Raw genomic sequence first — 27267 nt, forward strand, 5'->3', positions numbered from 1 at the left:
CCAACCGAGATTGAGTCAGACGGTCAACCCACTGAGCCATCCTGGTGCCCCAGAAATTGTTGTTTTTAACATGAAATTGTCGTCTACATTTCTGCTTTGTGAAGAACCGTGGGAGGGGCACCTGGGTGGCTCAGTCGGTTAAGAGTCTGACTTCGGCTCAGGTCATGATCTCGTGGTTCGTGAGTTCAAGCCCTGCGTCAGGCTCTGTGCAGATGGCTCGGAGCCTGGAGCCTGCTTCGGATTTTGTGTCTCCCTCTCTCTCTGCCCCTCCCCCACTTGTGCTTTCTCTCTCTCTCTCTCTCTCTCTCTCTCTCTCAAATAAGTAAACATTAAAAAAAAAAAGAACGGGGGAAAAATGTAGCCTCATGTGCTGAGCACAGATTTTAGTTCTGGACTTCTGTCCGCTTTAACTGCTACAGCTTTGATTCTAAATCCCTCCACGTATACAGCAGTGCTTGGAAGAGTTTGTGGATTAAAGGATCCAAGTGACATGGAGTCCTGAGAAACGGGAGTGTAGTTTATTAATATATACAGTTTGTATATGGTTTTTTTCTTGGTTGAAATTAACTTTTTTCCAATTGGAATATTACTGAAACACTTTTAACGGAAAGCAACGAACCAGCATACTCTATATTCAGTGAAACAAGATTTCTGGCTGTTTTGCGGAAGGTGGGTGGTGGTTTCTCAGGGAAGGTGTGGGGACGCCCAGAGTGCAGGGTCACTGACACCAAGCGCGGTTCTGTTGTAGCGGCTTCTGTCGGCACCCTGTCCGAGTCTTTCCCGGTCCAGTGCGCGGACGGCAGTGTCCCCGATGCACAGTCAGCCCTAGACTCCACATCTGCATCCGTGCAGCCCAGGTAAGACACTGTGTCTGCACAGTGCTGGGAAAGCTGCCGAGGAGCAAAGCGTATCCTCTCTACGTGCTCGGGTCTCTGCGGGAGGACTGGGTCAGGTCACTTCGGGGTTAGCTGGCCTGAGAACGGTGGTTAGAAAGTCAAGTTTACCTTGGGAAGCAGTGGGGAAGGTGTCTTCTCAGTTTGCATTTCTTTTTCAGACGGCTTTTCCTTCGCTTCTGCTCATCCCATGTCCCGCCCCCGAGGTCTTCGTGAATTCAGGCGCCCAGTCCAGCCCCCCGCGGCCCCACTGTGCGCAGGGCGGCTTTCCCTTCTCGCTCTGGGAGCACAGACCTACTGGCTTCGTCCTCACTCTGCTGTTAGGAAGCGGGGACCAGGTTTCCACCCTCTAGTTCTTTCTCCGCTTCATGATCGGAGACGCCCAGTGCCCTTCCCACCGCGGCATCAGGGCCCCCGGAGCCGGTCGTGACCACCGCGCTAGTTTTCGTGGGGTGCCTTTGTGCGCGGAGGGCGCTTGCCGCTGCTCTGAGTTCTGAAGCCGTGAACTCCAGGCCAGACCAGTCTCCAGTTTCATGGCTCTCTGTGCTAAATGCACAAGTTATAAAGAAGGATCTCTGTGTTTGTTCTTGCTGTGATGACTGCTTAGATATGTTGGACGCATACTTACTACATCATTTTAGGTACCGTTCATGCCGGGAAATCACTTTTAAAATCTCGATATTTTTGCTTTTCTAGCCCTGTATCAAATCAGTCGCTTTTATCCGAATCTGTAGCATCTTCCCAAGTGGACAGTACGTCTGTGGACAAAGCAATCCCTGACACGGAAGACCTGCAAGGTTTGCACGTGGGCTCGCGCGGGTTCGGTCCTTTACCCGACAGCTGGCTGTTACAGGCCAGGCCTGTCCGAGGTGCCGCTATCTTTTAAATTGCCAGCCTCAAATATAGTTTGCTGTTTGTTTTCTTTATGAGCAGAACGTTTTAGGTCTTCGGGTATTTAATTGACTGAACTGTTGGGGGCCATTTCCCACTTCTGTGTAATTATGTCATCAGTATAAAGTCGAAAGCCGTAAATGTGTTCAGTTGAAAGTTGTGACTGAGTGAGTGAGTAGTGGGATGATATTCTCCTGTTCTCTCTTACTCTTATTCTTACCAGTTTAACCCAAATACTAGCTCCCCTCCAAGTACCTGGGGCTGCTGGTTTACGAGGAATCTCTTGTTTCTGACCTGGGCCGTCGAAGAGACCATTGAATTTGACTGGCAGTAGACCCTCTCCCGTCGGTAACCCACTGCGGCATCTTGCTCAGTGCCTCGTGTCCTTGCCCGCACTCTGCACGCCCCCCCTTGTGTGGGTCACGGTGATCTGGGAGGGCTTTGTCGGTAGGCAGCGATCGTAGGGGAGACGCTTAGGAGGCTGGGAGGCAGACTGCGCTGGATGGGTTCTGTTCCACCAGCACGGGGACGATGGCTTTACAGAAGGAGGACACTCGGGAAAGGTGAGCCCAGGGTGACCATTGTGTCCCTCTGCCTCCGGCACGGTTCAGAGAGACAGGCTGCCCTGACAGTGACCCCCGCCACGGGACATCGTGCTCACATGACAGCGAGAGAAACTTCTGGCGATGTTAGTTTAAGCTCTCTAGTTCAGATGTAGTTGAGCTGGCTAATTTCTCTTGCTCTGAGTTTATGCCCAATAAATGTTGGCATAATTTTGCCCATCGTGGATTTTGCTATAGCAAGGATATGTACTATTTGGCCAACATAAGCATTATAAGTATAAATAATTTTTATTTCTTGGTTAAATAGAAAAACTTAAGGAAGGGCACAGATGAGGGATGGTTTCAAAGCAGAAAGAGAAGAATCCCTGAGATTTAGTTACGCATGAGACGCGGGAAATAGGAGCAGGGTGGTAAAGCTTTCGGTTTTGCGACAGTGGCGGTGGCGGGCTGCTTCAGACCGGGCGCTGGGAGAGGTGGCACGGCCAGACCAGGTGTGCGCGGGGCGTGATCCCATTTCAGAACCGAAGAGCTCGGCTGGAGGTTGTAGGTCGAGCGTTGGTCTTTAAATGTGTGATCGGTGTCACGTCTGAGACTTGGAAGTCCTTGGCACACTTTGAAAAGTGAGAGGCTGAGATTAGGGGAGCAAGTCGGATAACGACTCAGCAGAAGGAGAAGTCATCTGGGCCCTGGGTTACTGCAGCCCCCGGGTGCCGACCACTAGAGAGTTTGGAGAAGCAAGGGTTGCTGAGAGCGAAGGAAGGAAAAATGAACACAGGCTGCTGACCTCGCTTATGTTCTGTCTCGCAGTGGCACGCACGTATTGTAGACTGTGAGCGAAATGGGTGCTGCGGGCAGACGTGGCAGCAGTTGGTGTCCACGGCCACCGAGGATGAAGACAGGGTGGTGAACGTACACCATGCGTGTGTGGAGGACGGCGTGGCTTTCTGCACTGAGTGGCCCTGGCAACAAGAGTACCAAAGGTGGCCTTGAAGCCACATTAGGAGAAATCGTAAGGCGTGTTGAAAATCTGTAGACTCCTTTTTTCACGTACGATTTCAGTGACCTTGGAGGTTAAGCCAGTAGCAGCTTCTAAGTACCTTTTAAAAACTCCGCATTCGTTATCTTAGCGTTGCAGAATCTCTGAGGAACCAGGTGTAAGTTTTCATTTCAGTTTAAGAGGATTCGTTTTCACCATTTTAAAAACGTCTTGCCCACCCCGTTGAATTAAGACTGTCTTCTTTTATGAGAAACGTGTACCCGAGTGCAGGTGTCCCCCACTGTCCAAAAGTAGAGCGTTTCTGTCAAGCCTTTTGTAAACCAAAACGGGATAAAGAAGCAATTGCCATTTCGTAAACACGGAAATTCTCTTTGGGTATCTACTGGTTAGCAAAAACAGGTCCTAACGTAGGTTTTTCGTAAAAGTGAAGGGGCATGAAGCAGACTCGCGGAGAGCGGGGCCAGGCGTGTGTGCGCGTGCGTGCGTGCGTGTGTACACGCACACTCCTAACACCGATGTACTTGTGCTTTCCCGGCGGTAGGAGTAAATGCAGAGAACGCTTTTCTCCGTCTGTTTAGTGGATGGACGAAAACTCACGGAGAAGAAGTCTTGGACTCCAGCCCTGCGGTGTCTGAGCTGGACTCCGGGCCAGAGTGGTGCCCACCGGCCGTGGTGCTTCCTAGATGAGGAGGTGGACGTGGCTTCCTGTCACCAGGGGCAGCCCTCCGTTGCCAGGGCGGGCTCCTCTGCTTTGGTGACCTGCCAAGTGTCTACTCCTTCTGTGTCCCTCAGGGAAATTTATCTAGATGGGAAGAAAACCCCAGATGGAAGAGGGTACGTGAGTAGCAGCTGTGTCCCCAAGCCAGACTTTCCTGATGTTTTTTTGTTTATTTTTGAGAGAGAGACCGAGGGCGAGTGAGGGAGGGGCAGAGAGAGAGGGAGACACAGAATCTGAAGCAGGCTCTGAGCCGTCAGCACAGAGCCCAATGTGGGGCTCGAACCCACGTACCGTGAGATCATGACCTCAGCCGAAGTCGGACGCTCGACCGACTGAGCCCCCCCAGGCGCCCCTCCTAACGTTCTTCATTGGAGTTTTCAGATTAGGGTTCTTGAGACAGCTTTGTTCTCCGTAGGTATTCTGCTGATGATTAAGATTTGTTGCCACCAGGTGGGCGGTACCGCTTTCATTTTGTCCCCGTGGCTCCGAAGAATTTTTCTCGCGTTTAAATGAGTGTTTAGCGTATTACAGCACGTTTCTCATTTCATTATTCTTTTTACTTTAACGATTGGCGATACCTCACTTGCGTGGTCTCTGACTTAGGAATGTCGGATTTTCAGTTCACAAAAGGTAGCTTCAAAAATTCTTTTAAGCGTTGTGGTGCACTTGAAACCATCCTGCTTGATTGTCTGACGGCACAGCATTGCCTCCCCCCCTTCAGTTCACCTGAGTCTCTCAGATGCAGGATCTTCCCCGAAAGAAGCGGCATTGGGGTCCGAGGTTCTACTACAGCGTGTGGACCCGACACTCCACTTCTCTGAGCCATATTTGTGTCGTAAAGGAGAGGTGCCCCAAGCCCACGGGATAACGGGCTGACCCGTTTACTCTTTACTCTGTGTGACGCCGCTTAAAACTCAAAGATATCTTCTGACTGGAGAGGGTGGGCGAGAAGAGCCGAGCGGTCCTGGAAAAAGTAGAGCAGAGTTCAAAGCGTACCACCTGCTGCAGTCCCCAAGACCGCGGGAACAGGCGAGAGGACACTACCGTCGGGCCCTGGAGTGACACCGGGCGTCCGGAGATACACCCCGCGGTTCGCGGGCAGCTGATTTTCCGCAGGGAGCCGAGACCATCCAGTAGGCGAAGCCTGGGCTTCAGCAGGTGATGCTGGGACACTGGAAAGAATGAGACCTCTCCTTCACCTTTTACAGACGTTTGCCCCAAAACACATCGAAGACCCAAATGGTAGGAGCTGAAACTGGAAAACAGGCACAACTCCTCATGGCCTCGGGCGAGGCAGTGCCTCCTTGGACGGGACGCCTAGAGCACAAGGGACCGGAGGAAAACGGGCGCATCGACCTACAGCAGAGTCAGGACCCGGGTGCTTCATGGAGCGCCGTCAGGAGCGCGAAAAGGCAATCCAGAGAATGGTTAAGAATATTTGTGAACCCTGTATCTGATAGGAATGTGTAAAGAGGTGTCATCATTCAACAATAGAAAGACCAGTCTTTTAAAGGGCAAAGGAGAGGATTTGAATAGACGTTTCTCCAGAGAAGATACACAGACGGTCCACGTGTTGAGGGTATGGAGGAATTAGAACCGTAATACATGTTTGTTGGGGATATAAAAGGACACGGCCTCTTCGAGAAACAGTTTGGCAGTCACAGATTTAATTCAGAAAGTTAGAGAGTTAACTGTATGGCCCAGAGACTCCTTCCCTAAATCCCAGGAGATGGAAAGCCTATGTCCACACACACACACTTGCGTAAGGATGTTCACAGCCGCACTGCTTACAGCGGCCAACCAGACGGCCGTCAGCAGACAGGCTCAGAGCGGACACAGAGAGGCGGGCTCTGTACGCCCCGGAGTGCTGCTTGGCCTGGAAGGGAGACCGGTCCCGGGCCCCCCCACGTGGGTGGGCTTTGGAAACAGGGCAAGCAGAAGAAACCAGGCCCACAGGCCACGGGTCGAATGGTTCATTCGGACGGCCGGTGGGCGCCGTGAAGAGGGCTCTCTGCTGGAGAAGGAGCCCTGGGAGGGGAAGTGCTCGGGAGCCAGCCAAGGGAAGGGCCGCAGCCGCCGGACGCCCGTTGGGGCCTGACGCCAAGAGCCTGTCTAAACCAAGTCGTGGAAGACTCCTGAGGTGCTGGGTTCTGACCGGCGGGTAGGGGAGATCGCCTCGTGAAGTTCGGTTCCTTTTTCGTCTTTTTTAAGACGGCCCAAAGTCGTATTTCAAGAAGATCGATGTGACGCTTCTTTGCCCCCAGACAGCTGCTAACAGAAACTGGTCTCGTGCACAGAGCTGCTCTGTCCGGAAGGGCGGCCACTGGTCTCGGGTAGCGTGGGCACCCGAAGCGTGGCTGGGCCGGAACTATGTAGTTCAGTGCGTGCTCGTTTGCGGATATGCTGGGTTTTGAGGACCGAGTATCAAAAATAGGAGAAATATCTCGTTAATACTTTCATAGCAATTACATTTTTAAATGACGATATGTATTAACGTACCCTTCTTAAACTTCCTGGCACGATGGCTGGAAAATATAAAATTAAATCTGTGGCTCGGCATATTTTTTTGGACCCTGCTACTTATACGGGCTCGTTTTTCTCACGAATATTTACAGTGTTCTCATTTTGTGAAGAATTCTTGAGCTAGGAGTAACTCAAAGATGATTCGGTCCACCTCCTCACTTCGCGTGAAACGAAGTACAGAGGAGGACAGGGAGTGTTACCGCAGGGGGTCATCGGAAAAGTGTGCACGCGCAGTCAGTGTCTGCCGTGCGGCCACTCTCTGTCCGCCCTGGGCAGAGGTGATGAGCGGGACCCTCGTCCTCCTGGGTCAGCAAGGCCCGGGGGTCACGTCACAGGGGTGCCGTGTCCACCGTCAGCTTTGTCGGGGTGCCTGTTAATGTCCTCCGGTGTGTCACTTTTCACAATGTGTATTAAAATGCTCATTATACACTCATTAAAATGAGTGTATAAAACTCTCACTGTTATGTTTGTGTACTTTTTTTCCTTAACAGGACCCAGAGTAGAGGGCCTTGTTTCTTTTGAATGTGATCATCCATGTGGGTAGTTGAACTATAATTTTATCTGCCCTGTTCTTTTTAAAATGTTTTTTAAGTTTATTTATGTTGAGAGTGAGAAAATGAGTGTGAATGAGGGGGAGGAGCAGAGACAGGGAGAGAGGGCGAGAGAGGGAACCCCGAGCAGGCTCCATGCTGTCAGCACAGAGCCTGATGCCGGGCTCACTGCCACAAACCGTGAGGTCGTGACTTGAGCCGAAATCGGGGGTTGGACGCGTAACCCACCGAGCCCCCCCGGGGGGCCCCCGCCCTGTGGTTTTGAAGCATCTTGAAGTCACTGGCCAATCGACTTTGTCTAGTTGAGATTCCTGTTAAAAATGAAGTTGATTCCACAGCCTTAATGCCATCGCACAGGCGGCCCGAGTAGACCTTCGGTCGTGCAGATACGACATAGGCAGCTGCCGGTCGCTAACCCTTAAAGAGCAGGTGCCCTCTTGTCTTCGGTGCTCATTTCAGATTGAGAAAAACTGCCCAGTTCCGAGCAGACTTCCTATTTTGGCTTCAGGTTCAATATGAGTACGGCCCTTTTAAAAGACTGGATTGTTTCCTTTTACGTAATCATGAGTTTGATCAGGCATGCTTTGGTCATAAGTCTCATAGAAAGTAAGGAAACAGAGTCTCTGGGAATCGTAGACTTACACCCAACGCTGTATCCTTTTGCCCACGCATTGATTTGTGAATGTTTCAACTCTAGCTACCGACCACTAGTTTGAGGTAAGCTAAGGTCACCTTGGTCCCCTGGGGATCTAGTGGACAGTGATCAGCGTCAGATGCTCGCCCCAGCTCCTGAGCTCTTAGATTCCTTGTAGACTCTTAGCTCTACAGGCTGTGCGTTTGCTGTAGACGGACCTTCAGGGTCCATACTGTGAAATGTCTTCCTTGAGACGCTTCCGTGCAACAGCATTCGTGTGTGTGGCAGGCGAGTGCCTGTTTTCACCTCTCTGTTTCCACATACCAGAGTTTGTGGCTCGGTAATTAAACCTGTCTTGTTAAAAAATGTTTTCTTGTGGTAGTGCTGTTACTGCCACTAAAGCATTGTTTATATGTTTATTTGAATATCACGGTTTCTTGGGAGAACAGGTTAGATATTACGGCTTACAGATTTCAAAGACAATAAATACATTCTCTTTGGATTGCAAGTTAAACTATTTTTGAGCCCTTTACACATAGAGGGACGTTATCTGATATTGTTCCGGGGGCTAGGGATACAACAAGTAAACGACACTCCGCCCCTGCCCCCCTGGAGCTCGAGTCCTGAGGCTGTTTGTTTATTGATAATAAGAGGTTTTATGTGCCCATAATGTGTTTCAAAATAAAACGTTCGTGTTAGTAGAACTGTCTCCCATCTGGCTTCAGAATTTCTAGGTGGAGTGATCACAGAGTTGCTCATTTGTGCGTGTTCACTTTTCGGTTTGTGCTGTTTTGTCTTTGTCGTGTTTTGTTAAAATAGGAGGTCATACGGTTAACATAGGTTAGAATCCATGACCTCACATGACTGAGAGCCCGCTCCGCGTAGCTCACTGGACAGGAGCTGGAGGTGCAGACGGGAAATACGATACCGTCCCTCCTGGGTGGGCTGACCCCGTAATTGGGGAAACCGGGGCACGCGATTACAGAGGGCGAGTAGTTCAGGAATGAGGTTTGGGTCTCTGTGCGGCGCCAGCTTGCGGTCGGGGCTCGAGGATCGGCACCGGGAGCAGGAGCGGGAAGGACGAGCCCCGCCCTGGAGGAGCTCACCGGACAAGCTCCCACCCTGGAGGAGCACACCGCTAAGCCAGGTTCAGGCAGACAGGCGGTTCCCACCGTGTGGGCAGCACTGCTGGGGCACACGGTAAGCTTCCTAATCCAGGTCGGTGCGTAGGGGGTGGGGAAGAGTTGATGGTAGACGCTTAAAAATGAGAGCCCCGTGAAGAGTGGGACCCGAGGGCCGTGGGCAAGCATTCCACACGGAAAGGAGGCCGACGAGACCAGAGGCCAGAGACCGTGTGTGTTCAGAGAGACAGGTGCTTCGGGGCGGCTGTAGCAGGGGGAGGGTGCTGCCGGGCCTCCAGGCTTTGTCCTGAGGGTGAGTCACATCGCGGGGCGTGGGCTCCGTGCCGTGTCAAGTGTGGCCCGGAGAGGCACGCACGTGGCGGGCCCAGGATTTGGTGGGACTGGTCAGGGAGCCAGGGGTGATGAGTGAGCCTCGTGGAGAAGTGGGACGGCTTCTGTGGAGGAGGGGATACTCGAGCTGCTCCTGAGAAAGAAGAGCAGGTGGACCCAGGTGTGAGGAGGTCGAGGAACGGGCCCTTGGGTCCCGGGCGTGGGTGGTGTGAACACAGGTGCCTGGCCCCACAGCGACCGTGGAGGGTCACTGTTTGGGAGCGGGATGGCGTGTGTGCTGGGCCACGTGACCGCCCCTGCCTGGTGACCGCGGCCCGGAGGGCTCAGTGAGGTAGGGTTTAGGTGCAGGAATTGGAATCTTGGTGCAGCCGGCCTTTGCTTCACTGCTTAAATGCGTCATTTTGTTACCCTGTTTGTAACATTCTACTACATCGACCTTGCAAACGTTTTAAAGGTTTTATGTGGAACATTCTGAGACTTTTAAACATGGTGCTCTACCCGGTCTTGCTTTCAGCCTTTTTTTGCCCTTGTTCTGAGAAATCTACATAGTTCGGACCCCAGCAGTATTCAGAAGTTGGCCTGTAGCCATCTCCTTACACACTCCCGTAGAAAATACCCCAGGAGTATTTGTGTGCGTGCGTGTGTGTGTGTGTGTGTGTGTGTGTGTGTATGAGTGCTTGCACCTTTTATTTCAAATACATAATTTAAAAAACATAGGGAATGCCGTGCTAGATTTTGAGTCAGTGTTAACGTATTGATATATGTTCTTCCAGGTTTCCTGCGTGTGCACATCCACACGTACGTCACATGCACACATACATTTGAGGAATAGGGGGTCATATTATGTAATCAGCTTTGTAACTCCGTGTAAGCCTCTTCCAGGCTAACGGAGTCCTCGGTGGCCCTCACAGTAACAGACTGGTGGGGTGGGAGGGGGACGGCCACCAACCAGTGTCAGAATCTTACTGAATAATTAAACTCTACCTCCTTCCTGTTTTGTCAGCTTCAGTATCAGATACGGCGCAGCAGCCATCTGAGGAGCACAGCAAGTCTCTTGAAAAGCCAAAACAGAAAAAGAACCGCTGTTTCATGTGCAGGAAGAAAGTAGGACTTACTGGTAAGGGCCAAAGTGCAGTGGCATCAGCCTCAGAGTGTTCTTTAAAATAACGCGTGCCTTACTGTTCCAGGCCCCAGGAGGTTCACGTGTGTTCCCATGAGAGCTAATCCTGGATTCATTCCCGCTTCTGAGTTTTCTTAAAGTGTCTTTAATTATATACCTGAGAGTGACATGAATAGATGCTCTTTTACTGGTCCATCCCAGCAGAGTCTTCGAATGTCAGACGGGTCGGGCCCGGGCGCCAGGTGCTCCGAGGGCCAGAGAGTGCACACAGGAGGGGACCCAAGCTCGGCAGGCCCCGCTGTGAGACGCACCGTTACTCGGGGAGGGAGAAAACGTAGTGAGATGCCACTTGGGTGTGGAGCAGAGGAAGCACAGTCAGCAGACTCTGGGAAGTCGGACAGGTGCCGCGGTTCATCCGAATGGAAGAGGGGGGAGTAGGAGCCCGTCACGGAAAGTACCACGACGGCAGCACGTTTGAGGCAGGCCCTGAAGGAGGGCTGTGACCCAGAGCTGATGGAGTAGGGGCGTTTCAGACAGAAAGAACAGCTCGACCAGAAGGTCGGAGGAAGGAAAGAACGGGGCCTCGTCAGAGGCCGCGGATGGGGAGTGTGGCCGCGGCACGGAGCGTGTGAACGGGGGCGTCGGATACGCGGTGAGACAGAAACACGGACAGGCTCACGATGTGCATGCACTGTGATTCCTGGTGGACGGCGGTCACAGCTTCTAAACAATGACCATTTCTCGCTGTGTGTGCGCCAGGCGCCGTGCTCTGTGCTCCGTACCATAAGAACTTGACGTACAGAGCTGACAAGACCGGATAAAATCGGATACTTTTTAGGAAGGGTTCTCCCGCCAAGGAGTAGGTTGGAGACCAAGTGGAAAGGGGATTATAATCTGATGTCAGAGACACTTACGACTGGCCTGTACTTGGGCAGATGTGTTTATTTAGAGAATACAAGCACGGACAAATAAGACATTTCTAAATAGACGTATTTAGTGTCAAATACAGTCTTTCTGAGTCTCAGAAACACTCAGACTTCGTGATGGGAAGGTGGAGACTCAGTAATTTTCATCTTGTCCGGTCTGTCGGTCTGGCGTTAGAGTTGGCTTCATTTTCCATTCATTGTCACGAGGGGACAGAATGTGTTTCTGAAACAAACAAAAAGGTGGTAGAGGAAACTTCCATCAAACGTCAGTGTTCAAAATGTCGATTCCTGTGCTCCGTTTCCAGCAGCTCCGTCACATCAAAACACTCCATTATGAGAAGCAGGACCGGTTTTCTATAAAGGCCCTCCGCCCACACTCGAGATCTCTCTTTCGGCTTCAGCCCTGTGGGCATTTCCCTAAAATTAAACCGCATTATTGCACGTTTACTGTATATTAAGTGCTCACCACGTTCCCCATTCGGTCCCTACAGTAACTTATTCCAAAGTTACAGATGCAGAAACTGAGGCTCGGAGAAGCTCGGTAACTGGCCTGCGTTAGCGAGCGAATTCACGCTGAGGCGGCCCTGACGCACCCCTGGTCCTGCTCGCACCCCTGCTCCTGCTCGCGCTGAGCCGTGGGAGCCCCGCCCCCACAGGGGTCTGCCGCGGGAAGCCAGCGTGGATCCAGGCCTCCCAGAAGTTTCCTTACAGCTTCTTCACTAAATTTTAAGGTTGCCTCTGATGGTGTGCTTTCCTGCACACTTAGAATTTGGATTTGAGAAGCGTTCTACATTCGGTGCAGCGATCCCGACTTTGGTAGGAAGTAATTGTGGCCACGTCCCAGGTGGAGACCCGAGCGCAGGGCAGCGGTTGTGATTTGCCGTGCTACGCACCTGCATTCGTAGGGTAGGAACGAGGAAGGAAGCGATCAGCTGGTGCAGTCTGAACCGAAACCGTTGACTAGGTCCTGCAACTGCCCAGCGTTCTTGTTTAGACGCCGCGTTGCGTAGCCTATGCTGTTAGTGTTGACGGTGCTAAGGCACCGCGCAGTCAGTCCCTCCCTCCCGCTCACGCATGTGTACTGATCCGTTTGCAGGGTTTGAATGCCGGTGTGGACATGTGTACTGTGGTGTACATCGTTACTCAGACGTGCACAATTGCTCGTACAATTACAAAGCTGATGCCGCGGAGAAAATCAGAAAAGAAAACCCGGTAGTTGTCGGCGAAAAGATCCAGAAGATCTGAACTCCTGCTGGAATACAAACTCCTTTGACCATCTGCAAACTAAAAGTTGACTTGAGGTCTTTTTTCCTAGTCCTGGGGAGTGTAGAGCAGTGTGCGTGGCACAGACCTTTTAATCATGCATGTCAACCAGAAGAATAGATTTTTGGTTTTGTTTTGAAAATGACTCTGAACATTTATTTCTATTGCAGTTTCTGTGGCTGAAAAGACTTAAGTAAACTTTACAAGTATTATCCTTCTAAGATCATTTTAATTTTAGTTGAGCGCAGAGGGCTTTTCTAACAAACGTGGAGACCTTTCGGAGGGCTGTGATTTTTCCAGTATTAAACATGCATGCGTTGAACTTGCAGTTTATTTTTCTCATTGTGTGTGTATATAGAGCTTCTCTCTGCAGCACGATTTCTCTTTTGATAATGCCCGTTAGGGCACAACTAGTTACCAGTAACTGAATGTATCTTAATCATTATGGCTGCTTATGTTGTTTCATTAACAAAGGTTATACCTGTGTTAGCATATAGTTTCTTTGCACCCACTATTTATGTCTGAATCATTTGTCACAGGAGAGTGTGTGCCGATGAGATTCTATGTTTGTGTGTTTCTGAATTGTTTGAGCGAGGGAAGGAACGGCTGTGTGCGTTTCATCGCCGACCGCAGGCTTCTTTCGGTAGCGTTCACCGGTCTGGGTGTGTACACGATACGAAGAACGATCTGGAGTAATCGTGCTGTGTTTATGTTTACCCCACCTGTCTGTGATTAAATAAAAAGGAAAACCATACGCTCCCTTGTTCTGCCGTTTCTCTTACTCTTGCTGGCGGCTCACCTTGACCTGTGGTGCTTTCGTTTCTCCTCCACTGACTCCGCGCAGCTGCCGCCGCCGCCGCCCTTGTCACGTCCGCTTGCGACTGATCTTGCCACTGTGAGTGGTGATCTCCCATCGCTTTGCGTGGAGGACCTCAGCGTTTCTTTAACGCCAAGAACTGCTCTCAGTCGCTCAGAGATCACATTCTCCGGCTCTGCTCCTCAGCCCATCACGCCGAGTTAGCGTCTGGTCAGGAAGGAGCTCCTTTTTCTGGTCAAATTCGAAGCGGAAAGGGCCTAAATCAAACACGGCAGCTACAGGATTGTGGACGAGAGAGACTGTCTGTCCCATGGGTTTCACACTCTTATCTGCCAGCCAGCCGTTTTTACCCATGAAATACTACGGAAAACAGATGAAAAGCACTATTTTACAATACAGATTTCTAGGTTTAAGTTTGTCTACCACTTCTTGGATGTAATGATGGCTTAGCGTTAAAATCTGTAAATGTAACGTATTTAAATGTAATCTGTCAATTTACTACATGAACAGATTCAAGAGAGAAAACCGTTCTGACTAGCTCAGCAGATTCAGGTTAAGCACCTAATAGAATTCAACACCCACTCATGATGAAAACTCTTGGTAAGTCAGAACCAGGAAGGAATTTCCTTAAGCTGATGGTTTCTGTGTAAAACCAAACAAAGAAATGAAAAGCGGCCATCTTCCAAAAAGAGGAAGCTCATTCCCTTTTAAAGTCGGGAACACAGGGCTGTCTGCGGTGAGTTGGAGATCTGTGTTCAGTAGAGTCAAAACAGAGTCAGTCATAGGAAGCAGTAAGGAGGAGATGCTCGATATTTGCATGTTAATCTGTTCTTAAAGTCTAAAGGAATCTAGAGAAAGTACTAGAAATAGAGGGTGTAGTTAGGTAGCGAGGTGTGGCATTACCTCTCAGAAGCCAGGTGCATTTCTTCATGGCAATAACTAGAAAGCCAGAAGATACCTTTTATGGCAGCATCATCACCAAGTACCTAGGACGTTAACAATACATACTGAAGGCCTCTTTAAGAAAACACTAGGGGCACCTCAGTGGCTCAGCCACTTAAATCTCTGACTCTTGATTTCGGCTCAGGTCATGACTTCACGGTCCATGAGTTCGAGCCCCCCCCCCCCCCGCCGTGGGGGCTCTGCACCAAGAGTCTAGGACCTGCTTGGGATTCTCCCTCCTCTCTCTCTCTCCCTCTCCCTCTCCCTCTCTCTCCTCCTCTCCTCTCTCTCTCTCAAACTTCAGAACTTTTTTCCTTTTTTTTTTTTTAAGTGTTATTAAGAGACAATAACTAAGACCTCAGTAAATAGGAAGAGACACGTTAATAGCTAGGAAGACAATAGTTGTCATGTGTCCCCAAATAGACCTATGGATTCAAATATATTCCAATCAAAATCACACCAAGTTTTCTCATGGAATTTGTTAAAGCAATTTCAAAATAAAAGGTGAAAGATCGCCAAGGGCTACAGCGTTTCAGAAAAGAAAAGGCAGGGCGGGGGGCACTTGTCCTGTCGGATGTTAAGACCTGTTCACATGAAGCTATGTTAACGAAGAGAGCTCGGTGTGAGCCAAGGGCTGTACACGTTTCCCGGTGGAGCAGCCCAGAATGCCCAGAGAAGGGCACACGTGGACTGGACTTTGGTGTAAGAGGTGGCACGTCACATTGGGGAAAGAGAATTTGATAACTGGAGCTGGAATGACTGGGTATGTATCTGTGGGAAAGGGTGAAAGTTGATTTCCTACCTCATGCCATAGGAAGTTAATGTCTTAAATGTAACACAAAATTTTAAGACCTGGGGGAAAAAAGTAAAGATAACTGCTGCTTTGCCCTTGAGACATGAAGCATGAGCTGAAAGTTCTACTGACAAATCTGGCATTAAAATGAGGTGTTTTACACCCAGGAATACATTTAACCAAGGAGGAGAAAGACCTGTACACAGAAGACCTGGGTGAAAAAAATGGAAGGTGGCACGAACAGAAAGATCCTCTGTGCTCACGGATTTGAAGAAATCATGTCGTCAGAATGCCCATAATACCCGAAGCAGTCTACAGACTCCATGCCGTCCCTTTCAACACACCAATAGCATCTTTCACAGAATCAGAATAAATGATCGTAAAATCGGGAACCACGAGAGGCCAAGAAACCAAATCAGTCTTGAGAAAAACAAAGGTGGAGGTACCACGTTCCTGGATGTTAAACTATACTACGGCTACGAGAAAGCCAGGGCGACAAAAGCAGAAACAAATGGGACTCCATCAAACTAAAAAGCTTTCACATGGTGAAAGAAACCATGGACAGAATGAAAAGGCAACCTATCGAATGGGAGAAGAGATTTGCAAATGACATCTATGGTAAGGGGTCAATATCCAAAATATGTAAAGAAGTGCATTTGAACACCCCCCAAAAATACTTGATTTAAAAAAAAAAAAAAAGCAGGCAGAAGACCTGAGTAGAAACTTCTCCAAAGAAGACATCCAGGCGGCCAACAGACACGAAAAGATGCTCAAGGTCACTCGTCATCAGGGAAATGCCAATCAAAACCACAACGAGGTACCGCCTCAACAGCTTTCAGAGTGGCCAACGTTAACAACTCAGGAGACACAGGTGTTGGCGATGCGGAGAAAGGGGACCCCTCGTGCACAGTTGGTGGGAATGCACACTGGTGCGGCCGCTGTGGAGAACAGTGTGGAGGTCCCTCGACGAAAAGTAAATATACCATACGATCCAGCGGTTCTATTTTGGAGTGTTTACTTCAGGAAGACAAGCTAATTCAGCAAGATAAACGCAGGCTTCGTTGTTTATTGCAGCATTATTTATAAGTGCCAAGACACGGAAGCACCCTAAGGGCCCATCGACCTATGAACGGATTAAGATGTGTATATATACAATGGGATGGTACTCAGTCGTAAGAAATGAGCTCTTGCCATTTGCACAACATGGATGGACTTAGAGGTTATTTTGCGAAGTGAAATAAAGAAACACTGGGCACCTGGGTGGCTCAGTTGGTTAAGCGTACGACTTCGACTCAGGTCATGATTTCGTGCCCCATGTCGGGCTCTGGGCTGACAGCTCGGAGCCTGGAGCCCGCTTCGGACTCTGTCTCCCTCTCTCTCTGCCCCTCCCCTGCTCGCACTCTAGCTCTCTCAAATGAATGAACATTAAAATAAAAAAAAAAAAAAAAAAGACAAATATTGTATGATTTCACTCACGTGGAATAAAAAAATGAACAAACAGACTTCAGTACAGAGAACAGACTGGTGGCTGCCAGGGGGTCTGGGGGGTGGTCGGGCAGGTGAATACGTGAAAAGCATGAAGACGTACAAAATTCAGGTTATAAGTCACGGGGATGAAAAGTACAGCACCGGGAACGTAGTCAGTATTGTAACACCTGTATGGTGACACGTCGTAACTACACGGACTCTGATGAGCTTTTTAAATGTATGTAAGTGTACAATCACAATGGCAAACACACCGGAAACTCACAGAATATCCTATGTCAACTATATTTCCACTTTAAAAAGAAAGGAAGATGAAGTCTTTTATGCACTAATAGATAATTTCTTTAATGTTTATTTTTGAGAGAGACAGCACATCTCTCTCACAAGCTGTGAGATCATGACCTGAGCCAAAGTCGGACGCTTAATCGACTGAGCCACCCAGACACCCCCGCTCTAATAGATGATAAAGTGTCTTCAAAGAAAGTGAAAAGCTGAGTTACAAACTGGGAGAAATTACAGTGCAAATCAACACAAGTGGCATCAGTGAGGTGCCATTTTACATCCGTTCAATTGGCAAAAATTTAACAGTCTGACGGTATCTAGGGTTGGACGGATCCCACATCGTTTCTTATAAGCTTCTGGTGTTACTCAGAAGTGGGTCAGTCCTTTAGAAGATGTGATATCTTTTAGGGTTGGACTTCGCACATCCTGTAATCCAGAAATGTCAGCCCTAAGTGTGTACTGAGGGAAAACTTGCACATGGATAACAGGAGTCAAGAGTTCCTCGCACCATTCACAGAAAGCAAAAACCTAGAAACGACCGAAGTCCCATTGAAGACTGGACGAATAAAATGGGATACGATCTTCCAGTGGAATATTGTGTAGTAATTAAAACTAGTGACCCCCGACTAACCAAGCAGAAGGCATGGTAAGCCTTAGAGATAGAGTGAGCCGAAAGGTCTCAAGATATACAGCATGCTCGCCTATAAAAAGGTGAGTAAAATACACTTCTTTTCGAGTCCTGTAGATGTGACTTACAGGAGGAGAAAGGACAGTGCTGAAGAGAAACGTAAGGATGGAATACTTACAAGGGAGGAGGCAGGGGATGTGGTACCGTGTGGTCAAGCCCCCAACATTTTTGAGAAGTCCATTCAGGACACTTAGGTTGGACGTAACTAAAGGCAGACCATGTGTGAACCAGTGCTGAATGTCATGAACCAAAGATTAGAACTAACCCAGTTTTCTGTACCCAAGGTCCAAAGTGTTAAAATGTTCTCTCTAAAGCTGTTTTGATGAGCACGTTGTGGAATTGAGGGTTGCCTACGAAATGACAATGAATCAGCCCCAGCATTCAGTTTGCAATTCACTTTTTAAAAATTTTTTTTGATGTTTACTTTTTTAGAGATGGGGGAGGGGCAGAGAGAGAGAGGGAGGCACAGAATCCGAAGCAGCTCCAGGTTCCCAGCTGTCAGCACAGAGCCCGACACGGGGCTGGAACTCATGAACTGCGAGATCATGACCTGAGCCGAAGTCAGACGCTTAATCCACTGAGCCACCGAGGGGCCCCTGTAATTTAGGGCTTTTTGCTTTTTTGTTTGTTTTTTGTTTTTACAAAATTGTCACCAAAAAGCCGTTCCCACAAAGTCCTCTGGCTTCACCTTCACACCTAAATATTACAGTCATAAGTCACAAACTGTGTCGTTGTTCGGTCTTCATACCTAATTTGGGATTTCTGTACTCAAATCTAGCAAAGTGTTCTTTCCCCCAGTTTTCCCGGAACCCTAACTTTTGTACTGGGGAGTGCAATCTTGAAACTATTCCTGTGGTCTAAGCTCGAGTCTCAGAAGACACATTCTTCCTGATGTGAAGACGGTTTATAATGAAGTGATAATCGCTGGACGGCCCCTTTTCTCATAGGTTGCCTAGAACATCTAAGTAGATATTCTTGGGGATTTAAAGAGGGACTCCTGGAGTTGTATCTTCTCAAAGACTGGCTGGCTCCCTGGCCTTGTTTTCCGTCTTTCATTAACACACAGAACGAGAGAAATTTAGAGACTCAGAGTGGAGGAAAGTCAAGGATGCAGAGAGGAGATGAATAGAATCTAACCAACAAAACCTGGTAGACCATGTAGAGGGCAGCCTCCCAAAAGGCCACTGACATCTATAACATTAAAACGTGGCCCTATGAGACCTGAGAGGCCACTACTGCTGTTCCCATGGGCATCGTAAGAGTAAAGGGATACCGTGAACAGCTCGGCTTACAGTGATAACTTAGATGAAATGGACCACTTCCTTGAAAGGCATAATTACAAAAACAGGAGAAAGAAATCACCTCACAGGCCTTTATCAAAAGAAATTTAATCAGGGACGCCTGGGTGGCTCAGTCGGTTAAGCATCTGACTTGGGCTCAGGTCACGATCTCACAGTCCGTGAGTTTGAGCTCTGTGTCGGGCTCTGTGCTGACAGCTCAGAGCCTGGAGCCTGCTTTGGATTCTGTGTCTGCGTCTCTCTGCCTCTCCCCTGCTTGAGCTCTTTCTCGAAAATAAAAACATTTTTTAAAATGTTAAATACTTTTTAAAAATAAATCAAAATTGTCAATTCTTTAAAAAAAAACATCCCTGGGACAAATAAGCGATTATAGCAAGGTGGCAGGGTTACCAGGATAATACACACAAGTCAGTTGACATAATAAATACCAACAACAAAAAATTTGAAATTAATACACCATTTTCCATTAGTGCTTGAGAAAACGTGGAATACTTTAGTAAAAGTCTAACAAAATATGTACAAGATGTCTGTGAGGAAGACTACAAAATTAATGAAGAAAAATCAAAGAAGATCTAAACAACTGGAGAACTATTCCATGTTCACTGAAGGACGACTTAGTATTGTCACTTCTTCCCGACTTGATTTATAAATTCAACCCAATCCCGACCCAAATCTCAGCCAGCTGTTTTGTGGATACTGATGAAAGTGATTCAGAAGTTGGATGGAGAGGCAAACAGCCCAGAAGAGCCAGTACGGCAAAACTATAGAACTTCTAGAAAAGAAAATCCAGATGACTTTGGGTTTGATGATTTTTTTTAGCTAAAACCTCAAAATCATGCTACACTGAGAGAAAAAATTGATAGGGTGTACTTCATCAAAGCTAAAAATTGCTCTGCAGAAGACCCCGTTAAGAGAATGAAAAGGCAAGCCACAGATGGGGAAGAAAATATTGGCAGAACACATATCTGATAGAGGACTTTTATTCAAAATATATAAATGACTCTTAAACCTTAACTCTAAGAAACAACCCAGTTAAAAGATGGGCAAAATATCTGAAGAGTCGCCTCACCAAAGAAGATCTACCGACGATAAGTAAGCAAATGAAGAGGTGCTCAATGTCCTAAGTCACTGGGGAAATGCACATTGACCGTGAGATACCACCGCGTGCCTACGTACGCAGAGACTAGCCCAAATCAGAACACCGTAAATGCTACGGATGGTGTGGAACAACAGAAACTCTCATTCATTTCTGCTGGGGATGCAACACGGCACTGACACGTTGAAAGACAGCTTGACAGGGGCACCTGGCTGGCTGGCTCAGTGAATGGAGCGTGTGACCCTTGATCTCTCGGGGTTGTGGGTTTGAGCCCCACGCTGAGCGTTGCTAAAAATAAAATCTTAACAACAACAACAACAACAAAAGACAGTTGGACAGTTTCTTAAAAGACAGTTCAGGGGTTTCTAAAGAGAGTCTTAGCCCTACAAGCCAGTGATTGCACTCCTAGGTTTTTGTCCACATGACTTAAGAAGTACGTTCACACGAAACCCGTACACGAATGTTTCAGTAGCTTTATTCCTAACTGCCCCAGATTGGAAGCAACCCAGATGTCTTTCAGTAGGTGAATGGATCGACACCGTGGGACGACATTCAACGGTTACAAGAAGTGAGCTACGAAGGCACAAAGACACAGAGGTACCTTCACTGTACATTGGGAAGTTGGAAGAAGCCGGTCTAAAAAGACGGCAACCGTATGACCTTCTGGAAAAGACAGAATTACAGTGACAGTACACAGAGTGGTGGTTATGGGTGCGGGTGGAGCACGGGAGGGCAAATCACAGCAGCACTGATTTGTAGGGCGGTGAACCTCCTCCGTCTGGATGATACCGTGACAGTGGATCAATGACACGGATTGGTCCACACTCACAACCGCACAACACAGAGTGTAGAACCATGACGTAAACCACGGGCTTCTGTTGACGATGATGGGTCAATACTGGTTCAGCGGCTATAACAAATGCAGACGGGTTGGTCGCTCGCTGATCACACTTCAGATGCTCCGGTGGCTCCGATGGGATAGCACACATCTAGAACACCTCCATCGCTGCGGGACATACCGTTAGACGGGGATGGTCTGGCCCACTGATGGCGTCCCGGGCTGCTCTGGGCTCCTCGGTGCACAAGCAGGAGGAGAGCCCCGAGGAGGCCCACGCCCCTCAAGAGAGCCCAGCCACGGTGCACGTGAGGCTTCGGGACTCCCCTGGCCTGTCGGGCACAGAGGGATGGGGGAGGGGATCCGAGGCCGGGGAGGCAGGTGGCGGGAGAGCTCCTGATCCCGAAACCCGAGGGGAGAGAAAGCGGCCTGACCTTGAGGCTTCGGTCCTGGGGACTCTGAGAAGAGGGGCGGGGGTATTTGCGAGCAGCCCTGTGGACCGAGGGGAGCCGGGCTCGGGGAGAGCTCCGTGTGCTGCAGCGTCTCAGCAGGTCAGCGGGCAGTGCTGGCCCCTCTGCCCACCCTGCCGCCGGTGTCTGTGGGGCTTCCGTCCGGCTTCAGTCCCCAGGGGGCTGCGAGGCGCCGTGCCATCACAACAGGGATCCGGTAGAACCTGAGACCCTGCGGCGGCCTGAAGACAGACGGAGACAGAGGAGGGCAGGAAGGAGACTCTTGGGGCGGCACAACCCCACCCCCACCCAGCGCCGGCTGGGCTGGGTCACCTGGCTCTGCGCCCGCCCACCGGGGACCCGAGAGAAGAGGGGGCTGTGATAACGGCCACGCTCTTGGATGGAGCAAGGGCCTCCTCTCCTGAAGGCTTGGGTCCAAAGTTTCTCACCCACCTTGTAGGGAGGACACCTTGTGCTTGGCGCGTGCCTCTACGTTCTGTCCTCAGAGGAGTGTATGTCCTATGCCAACCCGAGTGACACTGTCCCCTCAAAGGAGCTCCCCATCCAAGGCACCTTGGGAACCTGACTCCAGCAATTCAATTTGTAGGGTGGGTGGAAGGACCCGGATGGGACTCCTGCGTGCTGCGGGGACGCCCACAGCGTGTCATCCCGGTGGGGGCAGCGTCCGCCTCCTGCCCATCGGGCAGCCGGCAGCCCCACCAGATTCAAGCCCCTTCCCGCCGCTCTCGCAAACCACACGGGGGAGAGGCCTCCTGTGTGCGGAGGCCGGCGGGCTGGCTCGCCTCCGAGGGAGGCCCCGAGTTTGGCGCCACAGAGGCTCACGCGGGCCCGGCCGTGGAGGGGCTGAAGCTGGCGTCCACACCCTCCGGCCCGGGGTCCCCCTCCGACAGTGGTGCTGGAGAAGGGAACCGCCTCGGCCACTCAGATGATAGCGAGGGAACCTCTCTGGCCAGCGCTCCGGGGAAACACACAGGGAAAGAGGGCAAACTTGGCTTCTGTTTGAAGCTCACAAAGATGGAAAAGGGACGGACGTGCAAATGGCACGAGCAAACCGCAAGGGCGTGTGAGGACTGGGGCGGCGGTCCCTCCTCCCGATTCTTGTCTGTGGTCCTTGGAACGTCCGTCCGTGCTCATCAGCACGCCCTCCTCCTCAAGAGGGAGAGAGGAAAGAAAATACAGGGAATCTGCAAGTTACTTCGAATGGTTTCTTCCGAACGGAGAGCCGCTTTGGCCTCTGGAGGCGCGAGACATAATTAGTGGGTTGGCGAGTCTATTTTAAAACAGGAAACCTCCCCCCCCCCCCCCGCCCGTCACGGCTCTCATGCCTTCGCCCCTTCCCACACACACCTCTGCCCCACGCCCTTCCCCCAAAGGTCTGGGGTTTTCTCTTCTCATGGCTCTACCGTGTAGGCCTCCGTCAGCCTGTGTGCGTGTGTGTGTGTGTGTGGAGAGAAGGTACCGAGCTGCCAGGGCCCCCCCAGGCCCGGCAGGTGTGGGGCTCGTCGGGTATCGAATCGCCTTCCGCGGACGCTTTACAGTAAGCACTTACTTCCGTGTTACGGAACACCGATTCTGAGCCCGCCGTTGGGCTGGGTGTGGACAGGGCTGCGCACAGCACGACAGTCCGGTCCTGCGGACAGAGCGCAGGGCCAGCCCGGGCACGCGGCGCCCTGCCCTGCAGCCCCAGCACCCCGGAACCGGCCAGGGCCCAGAACCCAGCTGGAACTGTCCCCTCCTTTCCCCTCCCTGGAACCTACCTGGGGGTGACAGCCAGAAGGCCGGGCAAGGCCAAGCCCCTGACACCTCGGGGCCTCGTCTGCTTCGGACCCTCCTGTCCCGGGATCCCCTCCCTCCGAGAGCAGGACAGCCTCCCTGGCTCTGTGCTCACTGCGCCATTCCCCAGGGAGCCCCGAGGACGCCTTGTGACATCACCCCCGCTGCTGACTCACAGCCCCTCTCAGCTGTGTCCCTTGAGTGGTTACAGCAGACACTGCCTGAATCTGCCCTAACACACTCTGCCTTCTGCCTTCCTCTTCTTCTGTTCCCCTCCCCTCCCCTCCCCTCCCTCTCCCCCTCCTCCCCCTCCCCCACCCGCCCCTCCTCTTTGCTTCCATCAGTCACTCACAGTTTTAATACTCTGTCCTAACTGCATGTTATTTGGTCCACACTTTACCACAGACCTTGTTGAAAAGGCAGAGCTGTCTTAGAGGTGATGACCCGGCAGGGGGGCCGGGAGGATGCGACGCGGGACTGGCTGTGGACAGACGCGGGCTTTGAACCATGAAGATCACTGAGGCTGATCCAGGGAGGAGCACAGCAGACCAGAAGAGAAGCTGGCCGAGATCCTGCAGGCAGAGGGGTCGCGACTTATTTACAGGCCTTTTTGCCTGTTTGTCATTATTATTCATTTAAAAACGTTTTGCAGGGACACTTAGCTGGCTCAGTCGGTTAGGCATCTATGCTTGGTTTCGGCTCAGGTCATGACCTCAGGGCTCGTGAGTTCTAGCCCCATGTTGGGCTCTATGCTGACAGCACGGAGCCTGTTTGGGATTCTCTCTTGTTCTCTCTTTCTGCCTCTCTGTCTCTCTCAAAATAAAGAAAAATAAAAACTTTAAAAAATGTTTTTGAAGGAAAAGGGCTATTTTTACAAACCTTGGGATGGATCTACAAATTTTTTTAATGTTTATCTATTATCAAGAGACAGAGATAGAGCATGAGCATGGGAGGGGCAGAGAGAGAGAGAGGGAGACACAGAATCAGAAGCAGGCTCCAGGCTCCGAGCTGTCGGCACAGAGCCCGAAGCGGGGCTCCAACTCACGAACCTCGAGATCATGACCTGAGCCGAAGTCAGATGCCCAACCGACTGAGCCACCCAGGTGCCCCAGCCTTTTTTTTTTTTTTTTTAAAGTAGGCTCCACGTGGCACCCAATGCAGGGCTTGAACTCACAACCCTCAGATCAAGACCTGAGCTGAGATCAAGAGTCAGACGCTTAACCGACTGAGCCACCCGGGGGCCCCTGGTTCTGCAACCTTTCAATGTTCTCCACGAGTAATTTCTAGGATTTTGGCCTAAATTTGTTTTCAAGTGTATTTTCAGTCAGCTGTACCTGTGTAGCCATTAATTCGTTAACATTTCCCCCCAATAATGGACACACAACGTTGGGTCCCTTCAAGGTGTGCAATGTGGTGACTGATACGGTAGTAAGTTGCAAAATGATTACCACCATAGCGTTTAGCTACCCCATCCATCCGGCCACATCGCTACCAAGTTCTTTATGGTGAGGACGCCTGAGGTCTATCCTAGCAACAGTCAAGTGGACGAGAGCAGTGTTATTAGCTGTAACCACCATGCTGTACCTTAGACCTTGTTAATTTTCTAAATTTCTAAGACCTCAAACTTGTTAACTTTCTAAAATGAATTTTTAATTGTAGTTGACATACTGCACTAGTTTCGGACGCACAACCTAGTGACTCAACACCGCATATAAATACATTGTGAAGTGCTCACCAAGGTAAGTGGCATCGCCATCTGTCACCGTATGAAGTTACTCCAATATTATTGGCTATGTTCCGCGCGGTGTACTTTTTCATCCCCGTGACTTCTTCACTGTGTAACTGGAAGTTTTTACCTCTTCGTCCCCTCTCTCTATGTGATCTCATCTCCCATCTCACCCCCCTCTCGGGCCACGGGTTTGTGCTCTGTGTTTATGAGTCTGCTTCTGTTTGGTTTGTTAGGCTTTTTAGATGCCACGCACGTGAAATCATACAGCGTTTGTCTGACTCACTTCGCTTAGCGTAATGCCCTCTAGGTCCCTCCGTGTGCTCGTAAAGGGCAGGATCTCATTCTTTTGTATGGCTGATATTGCACATTGTGTGTGTGTGTGTGTGTGTCTTTATCCATTCATCTGTGGATGGACACTTGGATCGGTTCTGCATCTTGGCTGTTGTAAATAATGCCGTAAACATAGGGGTCCATGTGTCTTTTTCGTATTAATTCATTAGCTTTCCACTCTAATGTAAGAATTCCAAAGCAAATCAACCCAAAGTCTGTGTCTCCAGTATTGGTTTCTGTATTGATAAGTGTTGCGCAGCCTATGCTTTCATAAGTTTAACTTTTTTTAAAGTTCATTTATTTTTGAGAGAGAGCACGCAGGTGCTCGTGCACAAGTGGGGGAGGGGCAGAGAGAGGGAGACCCAGAATTCGAAGCAGGTTCCGGCCCCCCCCCCCATCATGTCCTGAGCTGAACTCAGTCCCTCAACCCACTGAGCCACAGGTTTCTAAGAAATTTGCATCTATATTATAAACTTATTTTTAATCAGTGATGACCGCTTTTATAGTTGTGTTCCCTCCTTTTTTGTTTGTCTCCTTCGTAAAGGGAAGCAGAACTCACTAACCGAGGAATGCTGACGGTCCGGCTGGGTGGGAAAATACCGGGTTGATCACCAAGTGTGTGCCAGGCATCCCCTGACTGCCATGGAAATGTCGGAGGAGGCATGATTCTTACCCCTGTTTTGCAGATGAGCCAACTGAGGCCAGAGTTGAACCTGCTGCAGGCTGAACAGAGCCAGAGGCGGGCCTCAAGTCTCCCTGCACTCAGCTGTGCGCTGCCCCCTGCACTGGAGGGGTCCCGGTGCACCCCCACTCCGTCCCCCTCCCTGCGCGCTCTCTCCAGCGCGTGCGCGCGGGGTCCCTGTGCGCCGGGCACGAGCGCGCACGGGCCCTCACCCCGCAGAGCCCTGCACGGGCGGGGGCGGCGGGCGTCCACGCCGCCCTGGCAGACGAGTCTGAGTAACTTGCCCGAGGTCAGACGGCTGGTCACGGCGTCTGAAAGTCGGAACGTGAAGTGTGCAGGTGAGCTGCGCTCTTAGACGTAGTTCTCGTCGTTGTGAGTCTTAGGGAGGCGCGCCTGACCCTGTGGTCCACAGGGTGGACGTGTCACCGCCGACGGGTCACAGGGCTCTGGCCGGACTCCCCGAGCCCGCGGGCCCTCCGGGGGGGTCCGGGGGGGACGTAGGGCTGGGGGGGGTCTCTGGGCAGGGACCCAAGTCTCCGGGGGCGGGGCTCTGCGGAGGGGCGGGGCTGGGGAGGGCGGGAGCCGGGGCGGGGACGGAGGGGCGGAAGAGCGCGCTGCGGGTCTCCGCGGCTTCTCCCTGACCTCTCGGGCTGGGGGCAGGGGGCAAGGGGCGGAGCCTGGTTGGGGGTAGGGCTGAGGGCGGAGCCAGGAGCGGGGCCGGGAGTGGAGCAACGGGGGCGGAACTGGGGGGTGGTGTGGGGGTGGGGCCGCGGAGCTGAGTCTCAGACCGTGCAGGAGAGGGAGGAGCCTCGGCGGCGGAGGCGGGGTGGAACGATGGGGGCGGGGCGTCGGGGGCGAGCCTCGGACGGGTGGGGGTGGAGCCAGGGGTGGGGCCGCGGGGGCGGAGCCAGGGACGGAGCCCTGGGGTCACGCGCTGAGTGAGCCACGAGGGGCGCGATCAGGCCGGACCCAGCCGAGTGCAGCTCGCCGTCCTGCTCCCTGCTGGCCAGCATGTCCTTCGTCCCTGTGGCCGAGGATTCTGACTTCCCCATCCAAAACCTGCCCTACGGCGTCTTTTCCACCCCAGACAACGTGAGCTGCTGCACTTGGCTTCCGGGCGGGGGCCGGAGGGTGCCTACTCCGCCGGGACCCGCGCCCCAACCCCCCGCCACCAGTGGCCGGCAGCGCCGACCAGGCGGGACGCCGGCCAGTCGTCCTCTTCTGGACGCGCTCCGCGGAGCCCTCCCCCTGCCCGGGGTCACTGGGGCCCGCGGTTCCCCTGCTGGGCGCGCCCCGCGGAGGCTCCCGGGTCACTGGTGTAGGAGAAGGAGATAGAGGCGGGGGGGTGGGGGGGGAGGCTTTTGGGCTGTCTCTTGAGGAGCAGTGGTGCCGAGGGTATGTGGGTCCGAACCCCACTTTCTAGATGTGCGCGTTGTTGGACCTGGCGGCCGCGGTTTCTGCAGATTTGTGTGAGGATTAAATGCGAATTGAAACAG

The 27267-nt window shown here is 51.2% G+C and overlaps 3 protein-coding genes and 1 long non-coding RNA gene across 11 annotated transcripts in view; 2 read left to right on the plus strand and 2 right to left on the minus strand.

Annotated features, from left to right (window-relative positions):
* The window catches only part of ZFAND6 (zinc finger AN1-type containing 6), a 75507-nt gene extending 62202 nt beyond the window's left edge, over positions 1-13305 (plus strand). For all 6 annotated transcript variants that reach the window (XM_027068271.2, XM_053223446.1, XM_027068273.2 and 3 more), the window contains 4 exons: positions 749-857; positions 1590-1690; positions 10246-10359; positions 12385-13305. In XM_027068271.2, the coding sequence (XP_026924072.1) occupies positions 749-857; positions 1590-1690; positions 10246-10359; positions 12385-12533 (473 nt within the window). In that variant the 3' untranslated portion in view covers positions 12534-13305. The remainder of the gene's footprint in view (positions 1-748; positions 858-1589; positions 1691-10245; positions 10360-12384) is intronic.
* Positions 13306-20411: 7106 nt separating this feature from the next.
* Positions 20412-22164, minus strand: LOC128315839 (uncharacterized). Its single transcript, XR_008298909.1, has 2 exons — positions 21222-22164; positions 20412-20958 (listed from the first exon to the last, which is right to left on the minus strand). It is a non-coding gene; the product is annotated as an uncharacterized LOC128315839 (long non-coding RNA).
* A 2-nt stretch (positions 22165-22166) lies between these two features.
* On the minus strand, positions 22167-26784 carry LOC106988484 (uncharacterized). Its single transcript, XM_053223610.1, has 5 exons — positions 26703-26784; positions 25763-26121; positions 25653-25673; positions 23438-23602; positions 22167-22406 (listed from the first exon to the last, which is right to left on the minus strand). Exons 1-5 carry the CDS (start codon positions 26782-26784, stop codon positions 22179-22181), a joined length of 855 nt encoding a protein of 284 aa, XP_053079585.1. The 3' UTR covers positions 22167-22178.
* FAH (fumarylacetoacetate hydrolase) overlaps positions 26676-27267 on the plus strand; it is a 57727-nt gene continuing 57135 nt past the window's right edge. Inside the window, exon 1 of one of the 3 annotated variants that reach the window (XR_008298908.1) lies at positions 26676-26863. Coding sequence is in view for 2 of the 3 variants with exons in the window: in XM_027068270.2 (XP_026924071.1) it covers positions 26783-26863 (81 nt within the window). In the remaining variant the exon portion in view is untranslated. The remainder of the gene's footprint in view (positions 26864-27267) is intronic. The other 2 variants (XM_027068270.2, XM_027068268.2) reach the window with 2 other exon arrangements.

Source organism: Acinonyx jubatus, chromosome B3 (assembly GCF_027475565.1).
Source record: "Acinonyx jubatus isolate Ajub_Pintada_27869175 chromosome B3, VMU_Ajub_asm_v1.0, whole genome shotgun sequence".
In the NCBI taxonomy this organism is placed as follows: Eukaryota; Metazoa; Chordata; class Mammalia; order Carnivora; family Felidae; genus Acinonyx; species Acinonyx jubatus.

What these genes read in the sequence shown, in the direction of transcription:
- LOC106988484 (XM_053223610.1), bottom strand. Translation starts at nt 26,784, where the DNA reads ATGCTGGCCAGCAGGGAGCAGGACGGCGAGCTGCACTCGGCTGGGTCC. An exon ending in CCTCGTGGCTCACTCAGCGC is followed by an intron (nt 26,122 to 26,702) that starts GTGACCCCAGGG and finishes ACTACGTCTAAG; the next exon opens with AGCGCAGCTCACCTGCACAC. An exon ending in AGCTCTGCCTTTTCAACAAG is followed by an intron (nt 22,407 to 23,437) that starts GTCTGTGGTAAA and finishes CTCCCTCTTGAG; the next exon opens with GAGGAGGGCGTGCTGATGAG.